Below are 8262 nucleotides of genomic sequence, written 5' to 3' on the forward strand. Positions count from 1 at the left end.
TGGGACTTGGCCTTCTTTTTGTAGCTCGCGGTGTGTCCTGGTAGGACGACGATTCCCCTTTGTCACGATCGGTCTTCTTGGGGCATGTAACCGCAGAATTTGGAAGGTCGGAAAGATTTTTCTTGATTCCGGTCCCCTAGGATCCGATCGGTCCGCTGTCGTACTGCGACCGCGTGTTCGGTCTCCTTGCAAGTCCAACATCCCTCAAGACCTGGTGCGTAGCAGGGGTCTGGGCAAGGGTCAGCTCGTCTTTGTGATCGTCATCCCTTAAGCGTTTTTTGATAAAACGGAGGGGCTGAGCCATGCCATGTTTTTCTTCGATGGACGAAACATGATGCTCGGTGAGCTGTTAATAGGCTAGTCCGAGTGGGGCCCTGGCTTCCCATTCGTGGGGGTCCGGCATGGGTCAGTTGGTGCCCAACTCCAGACTCTTGGCGACCAATCCATATAGTTCTTGGATCTGTTCAGCTGGTCCCAAGGGCTCGTTGCCTTTCTTCGAGGAAAAAACATGGACTAGAAAACCAACCAAGACTCGAACGTGGGCCAGGATGCCCGCGGTGCTCGTGCGCCTAGGTATTGACCGCTAGTGGGCCCATCCCTTTCAACCCCTTACTCTAAGGGTGTCCGAAGCGGCTGTGAACCCGTCGGTGGGCCAGCCTTCGAACTCCTGGTCCTGAATGGGTGGTAGGAGCGTTTTTAGCTATGTATCCCTCTTCACCTGCGATGGTTCTTGGCCCATCGACCAGGCGAGCTATCATCTGGCATGTCCTTCGAGGGCATGGCCAGAGATAGCGTGCGCATGATCTTAGGAAGGAGTTAACGTGACGCGGCGCAACGGGCGCGTGAACCTAGGCGGACGGTTCGCCTTTTCGCCCCGCTCCGCCCTATAAATAGTGGTCTCCCCCTTCATGTTTCTACACACCAAACCCGCAGCCTTACCTTCTCCTTTTCTCCACCACTGCTATTCGGATCTGCCGTGCTTGCTAATCTGTCACCGAAGCCCTAGATCTATAGCTTTCGCTCCTCCGCCGCCGCCTTTGCTTCTCCGCATCCTCCGCCATCCTCCATGGATTTGTGGTATCGCTCTGATGTTACCCATGGGCGCATGGAGGGCCTCGTCAAGCGTGGTCTTCTCCGTGGGAGAACCAATGCAGCGAAGTCGCTTGTACCCAGGCGTGAGGATGCGTCGGCGCCACCCGACGGCTATGTCGTCTCCTTCGCGCTCTTCCACGAGCGTGGACTCGCGGTTCCTCCCCACCCATTCTTCTGGGGTCTGCTGCACCACTATCAGATCGAGCTATAGCACTTGAACCCCAACGGGATCCAACACTTTGCGCCATTCATCGTGATGTGTGAGGGGTATCTAGGGATCAAGCCCCACTTTGAGTTGTGGAGGTATTTCTTCTCCACCTCCTTGATCAAGAAGGAGAGAGGCCGAGAGACCTCGGTGCCGATGGGATGCACGGGCATCCACCTTCGGGGGCAGCGAGCGGCCGAGTACATGCCCTGCCAGCTCTCTAGATCCAACAAGGGGTGGCACTCACATTGGTTCTACATGAAGAACGACCCTATCGCTCCCTTACCGGTCTTCTTCGGGCATCTGATCAAAGAGGTACTGCCGTCATGGCCATGGGGGCCACCCATCAAGGAGAAAAAGAGGATGTGGGACCTTCCTTGAGGCCATTGCGTTCCTAAAGACCCACGGCCTTCGTGGGGCCAATGTCATTGGGGGTATCACGCGAGGAGGGTGGCACCACTGATGACACACGTCCTCCCGCTGTATGGGATGATGCCTGGCGCGCAGCTTGTCGGGACGACGCTCGTCTAGGGGCTGCTCCGCGATAGCGAGGTCACGTAGCGCATCAAGGAGGCCACGGGGGTAGCCCTAGGCATTCGGTACTACCGAACCGAACCGAATCCTCGATTCCTTGGTTCTTCGGTTCTCAGGAAAGTCGGTACCGATCGGTTCTTCCAAAAAATCGGTACCGACGAAGTTCGGCTTTGGTTAGTTTGGTTCGGTTCTAGTTCTGAACCGAACTAACCGACCAACTCTGGCTTCGAAAAAATTAGTGACTCGGGAGGGCGCGCTGGACTCTGGGCGGGGATGCGACGCCGCGGGAGGTCGGCCATCGTAGAGGGCGCCGGAACTCCGGGTCTCCGGGAGGCGGGAGTTTGGTTCCTCAGTTAGTTCGGTTAACCAAGGGGAGGAACCGAATTAACCAAACAAATTTTGGTTCTTAGGAAATGGGAACCGAACAGGGAATCAAGATTTCGGTTCTCGGTAAATTCGGTTCGGTTCTCGGTTCTCGGTAAAATTTGCCCAGGGCTACACGGGGGAGGTCGACGTCGTGTTCCCGATCCCGGGGCATCCCATGATGTGGCCGGATGCGGGCTTCATCGAGCTACCGGTGGGGTCAGTCTTCCGGGACTCTGTCGCGCCGCTGCATTTCATCAAAGAGGAACTGCTCTTGCTGATCCTTCAGGTCCTGTGTTGGAAAAAATGCAGATTGCCAATACTATTGTTACATAAAGTAAATGCCAATACTATCTCTACATAAAGAAAATGTAGATATGTACTTATGAAGCAAGAGTTACAGTTAAAAAAAATAGTGTCTTAGTAAAGATGATCTTCACACTTAGCGGCTGCCAAAAAAATTTGGGAACTCATATACAAAATACTAATCGCAATGATTGTTTTCTTCAAATGGCACAAATAAAATACAGAGTTTAAATGAAAAAATTGTGGATTCGGAAACTAAATGCTCAATACATCATAAAATTTCACCTCCACCGAAACAATGCATCATAAATAGTCAATCCATACTGTAGTTAATTTCTTAAAATTACTACCAAAATCTGAAGTACCTTGAGAGGTAGGTTTCAGTTTCACTCACAATAACCGTTGTGAGCTCATAGATTGGGTCCTAGCAAGGGCATCCTTGCTCTTCCATGATTGGAGATGTCAGCGACCTTGCTTGCAGGCTTGACCTCCTTCTAGGTTCATAGTACGTCAGCCTCCTCGCCTAGGGCCACCTTCGATGCATCCTACCCGAGGTTACAGTTGCAAACATTACACATTACCTTTTTTATGAACACTAACGGCAGCAGATGTCTGGACACTCCAGTAAAAAATGAAATATGTACTTTTATAAAATCAAAACCACTATCTAAAGTGATGTTTTGAATTAAATCAAATTCAATACTTATCTTTGTGTATGCATACCTTTTCTGGATATAGTTTTCATATTCATTCTACTTAGTACTAAAAAACAGAATAGCTGATATCTTGACACGAATGAAGTTTTAAAGGATAGAGTCACAATACAAGCAACTACAGATTTGCTAGTGTATTTCACGAAATCTAAATATGACATCTTGCTTGACAGTATGGCACTGAACCATGTGGTGGAGATGGTAGTTAATGGGACGATGAACTAGCACAAACATGTGTTCTAAATCAGGAGGGCTAATTTAGCATCTAGTTATGTGCAGTCATTTTAACAAACACATAGCATGTAGAATATAGCTTACACTGTACTTGGCCACAGCTCCGGCGTTCATATGAGCACATAAGGAACAATCTTTAGAAATGCATCTGAAACTATCTGTGCACTATGGATAAAAATGCATGCATGGTCAGTGTCTAGTAACAAGTATAATCTATGCACCCCCAAAATAGCTAAACGAAACAACCAGACAAGCATGGTTAGGTAAATTCAGTAGCAACCTGATGCAACAGCAGAGGTGTGTCCAAAAGCAATAGCTCCTGGAGCTTTCAAGCACCAGCTAAGTGTTGTGCTGTTGTCTTAGTTGTTGCAGAAGAACAAGTTATGACACGACCTTTCCATGGCATCATAGATTCCAGCAAGGTTAATGTACACACCAACAATATCAGGATGAGAAGCACCGTACTCCTACTCCAGAACTTTCATTGCCTCCTCCAACAACTGTGTAGCCTCAACTACTGATAAACATAGGTGCTTATCAAAACCATAAATCACAGCGGCGATGACACTAAATGAAAACTTTCAAGATGTTGGAGATGCTGCTGCTGGTGCTCTATTTTCCCTGTAACAGAAGATAAGTACTGCTTCCTCAAAAAGTAAATAGAATAATAACAAATGAAGTTGTATCATGACCAGAGTTATTAAACTCTAAGCACCTCCATAAAATAAATTCTTAATCTAGAATATGTGCTTATTGATGCTGAATTCTGGTTTGATCAGCACTAAGCGATTCCATCTCCATGAGGTAGTATTTTTCTTTTCAGGAACCAAAATCTTATTGTGTAGCGTCAAACAAATTCATAAAGCATCCAGCCAGACATCTTCTGAAACTAACTCACAAGTTTCATCTCAGAGAACTTTCTAATACAGTATGAGGCAACCTGGCAGGCATCTTCTAATATAAAACACATTATTTAGATGAAGATGGAGAGATATTTGCTTTATTTTGCACTGTGAGTTAGGAAAGTTCATACCAAAAGTCTAATGATGCTAAATTAATTAATTGGCAAGAATACATACATAGATGGTGAAATTACATTTGAAATCTTATATGGTTGCATTTCCAAGACCATAAAATAAATTCTTAATCTAGAATATGTGTTCACTGATGCTGAATTCTGGTTTGATCAACACTAAGCGATTCCATCTTCATGAGGTAGTATTTTTCTTTTCAGGAACCAAAATCTTATTGTGTAGCGTCAAACAAATTCTTAAAGCATCCAGCCAGACATCTTCTGAAACTAACTCACAAGTTTCATCTCATAGAACTTCCCAATACAACATGAGGCAACCTGGCAGGCATCTTCTAATCTAAAACACATTATTTAGATGAAGATGGAGAGAGATTTGCTTTATTTTGCACACTGAGTTAGGAAAGTTCAGACCAGAAGTCCAATGATGCCAAATTAATTAATTAGCAAGAATACATACATAGATGGTGAAATTATAGTTGAAATCTTATATGGTTGCATTTCCAAGATCATATCCTAACAAACCATATGGTTGCATCTATGGTGAATCCATGAAGAATATGATTTCTAAGATCAATGCAGGCTGCCAAAAAAAGATTCAAAATACTGAGCAATAAATTAATAAACATTAACAGTGGACAGTGGTATTTGAAGGATTTGAGTTCTAAAAAAATAACAAGCAACAATTATGATCCATTCAATATTAAAAATTATTGTGTGTGGTTTTTTGCCGATGATGCAACCGCCGGACATGCAGAGGTGGATCAGCGGCTAGGTGGACGGTGGTGTGTGAGAGAGAGAGGAAGAATGGAGGTGGTGTATCTCGACGAACCTGCTTCCGTCTTCGTTGGGCTCTACAGCCACCGCAAGCTGCGCTGTGCAGGGGAAGGCATCGCGGAGGGAGAACGACGGCGGCCGCTCGACGGCGAGGACCGCCCGCGACGGCGAGGACGGCACGAGACCGTGGCGGGTGAGGGCGACGACGGGGAGGCGGATGAGGACGACGGCGGCGGCGAGGACGGCGGCCGCTTGACGGCGAGGACGCAGGCCGCGCGACGGCGAGGACCGCCCGCGACGGCGAGGACGGTGCGAGACCGTGGCAGGAGGTGAGTGCGACGACGGGGGAGCCGGGTGAGGAACTGCGCGTGACTGGCTCGCGTGCGTGATTGATTTTCTTTCCGATCTTGCGTGATTGATTTTCTTTCCTATCCGTAGGGGCAAATCGCATGGGCGATGCAAGGGACGGACGTAGGGGTGCGAGATCGCAGCAGACAGAACCATGGGTCCACGTTAGAATGTCGCACCAAAAAATGTCCATGTTTTATTCTTTTTAGTTGTAGGAGATAATAACATTAAGTTAATTTACTGAAGAACGTGGAGCTGGAGATGTGTATCTTTTTTTTAGAACAAGCTGGAGATGTGTATCAAGGTTCAGAAGTGTTTGCTCGATATGTCCAGTTACATTTTTTCGGCGGAGGAGATCCTGCAGCTATGTACTAGCCAGCCCAGCGCAAGCACTAGAAGGCTAGATTTTTAGGTACTTAGCCATGCGGCCCATTCCAGCCCAACGGACAACGGCGACGCAGAGTTGATCAGAATTCAGAAGAAGTTCAGAACCTCAAGAGGATGGAAACGGCAGCGCCAGCGGCAGATAGACCTTGGGAGAATTTGTCGCTTCGGTGCACGCGTAGTTGCTGCTGCGCACCAAGAAAAAAAAAACGCGCCGTGACGATGCGAATCCCCGGCTCATTAACCACAGCCGGATAGCCCTATATAAACACACACACGCCACACGGATGCATGTCTCAGCCCATTCCTCCGTGCCAAAGGTGAACGCGACATCCAGGCACGACGCCACACCCGTTCGACGACGACCTCATCGGCGATGATGCGATCGGGAGCGCGCGGCGGCGACGTGGAGGAGGAGGACCGGAAGCCGGTGATCAAGCCGGGCGTGCACGTGACGCTCAAGGTGCAGGACACGGAGGGGCGCACGGTGGAGCGCACCGTGCGGAGGACGCAGAAGCTGCAGGTGGTCGTGGACGCCTACTACGCCAGCGTGCCGGACATCACGTACGGCACGGGCAGGTTCCTGTACGACGGCGGGCGGCTGAGCGGGGGGCAGACGCCCGCGGAGCTCGAGATGGAGGAAGGGGACGAGATCGACTTCTTCACCGAGCTGTTGGGTGGCGGCGGACGTGCTGGTGCTGGTGCTGGTGCTGAACGCCTGGTGATGGTGATTGCGTAGCTCGCGGCTCATATCGTCCTACGCTTGCTTTTGATAAATCTGAAAAGTTATTGTGCGTCGTTACATCGATGGCAGCTAATATATTTTGAAGCTTCGAGTGGTTATAACATTGTCTTATGAGATTGAGCACCCAACTTTTTTCTTCTTCTGTGATATCAACTTCTCTATCCTGCTTGCAGAAGCGTTTTGATCATTTGATGACGCATGTCCTGGGGTTCTGTTTTCATTTTTCGGCGAGAAACGCACTCCCAACGAAATGGAAAGTCAAACGTCCTACCCATTAGCCACCAAGGAGATAAAATCGAACTACATTGATAGTTCAGTAGTCAAATCTTTAAAATTTATTTTTTAAAAATAAATGAAATGTAAAATCACAAATCTGGTTTGATTTTTTTTTAAAAAAATAGTTTAGCTTATGAAAGTATGAAACCAGTTTTAGATTTTTTAAATCATGCTCTATATTACGGTGCATAAATTAGAATTATTTGGATCTGACATGGTGGGGCGCCAGGGCCTGTTTGGAACGCAGGAATTTTATAGCATTCGCACCAGAATTTTAAAGGAATCAGTTCAATTTCATACGAAAAACACAGGTAGGCAAAAAAAAAATCTTGTATTCCAAACAAGGCCAAGCAAGAAAGCAGCGTGTGGAGATTTTTTTTTATTTTTAACATTTTTTGTAAACTAATTTTAAATCTAACATTGTTTTTTTTTTTTCCAAAACTAACACTTTTGGCCACGTCTATTGCCATGGCGCGGCGAAAAGCCTGTACCGCGCCATGTATGGTGGCGCGGCGAGAGGGGTGACGTGGCGACGACCGGGCCGCTGACCGGTGACGTGGCAGGGTCTGCCGCGTCACCGATCTTGGTGTGGCACTGACGCGCCACAGCGCATGGCGCGGTAGGACCAGATAAATATCGCCACGACGCATGGCGCGGCAGGCCGTGCTCCTGCGCGTGCTCCAGGTGCCGCCATGTTCGTCGCCGGCGTCGAGCGTGGCCGTGGACCTTCAGGCCGTGGCCCCGGCTGCCTCGCCCCCAACTTCCCCTATGTCCCGTCAGCCGCCGCCATGGACCGGAGCTCGAGCGAGGAAGTGATAGAGATAAAAGAAATAGACTGAGGAGCAAAAATGTCATTTCTCGTGGCCGGTCTATGCTGTCAGGTCGAGTTAGCGTGCCACGTCAGCAAAAATGGCAAGAATGTATGAAATGCTCTCTCTCAATGGTAAATATGTAGGAGCAATTTTAAGAGTGATATATAAAGAGGTGACATCCGTTGTAATGATAAAAAGTTAAATATCCCCGTTTCTTGGCGTCTCTCAGGTGAAGCAAGACCATCCCTCTCCTCTGTATTGATCCCATTGCAGCTTCTGGATTATAAGTATGTGACTATGGTGTTGTTTTATTTATTTAAGTCTGAGCATATGCCATTGCTGATGATGTGATGATGACTGTGAGGTGCTTTTAATATACCTTAACATATTTTTGTGCCTTTGCTATTTTGCATTTTTTGGTTGACCATATGTCAATGCAAATG

General features: G+C 47.8%; 1 protein-coding gene across 1 annotated transcript; it reads left to right on the top strand.

Annotated features, from left to right (window-relative positions):
* The first annotated feature begins 6362 nt into the window (after positions 1-6362).
* Positions 6363-6725, top strand: LOC136544471 (small ubiquitin-related modifier 2-like). Its single transcript, XM_066536625.1, has one exon. The coding sequence runs from the start codon at positions 6363-6365 to the stop codon at positions 6723-6725; it is 363 nt and encodes a 120-aa protein (XP_066392722.1).
* The last annotated feature ends 1537 nt before the right edge of the window (positions 6726-8262 follow it).

Source organism: Miscanthus floridulus, chromosome 3 (genome assembly GCF_019320115.1).
Source record: "Miscanthus floridulus cultivar M001 chromosome 3, ASM1932011v1, whole genome shotgun sequence".
NCBI lineage: Eukaryota > Viridiplantae > Streptophyta > Magnoliopsida > Poales > Poaceae > Miscanthus > Miscanthus floridulus.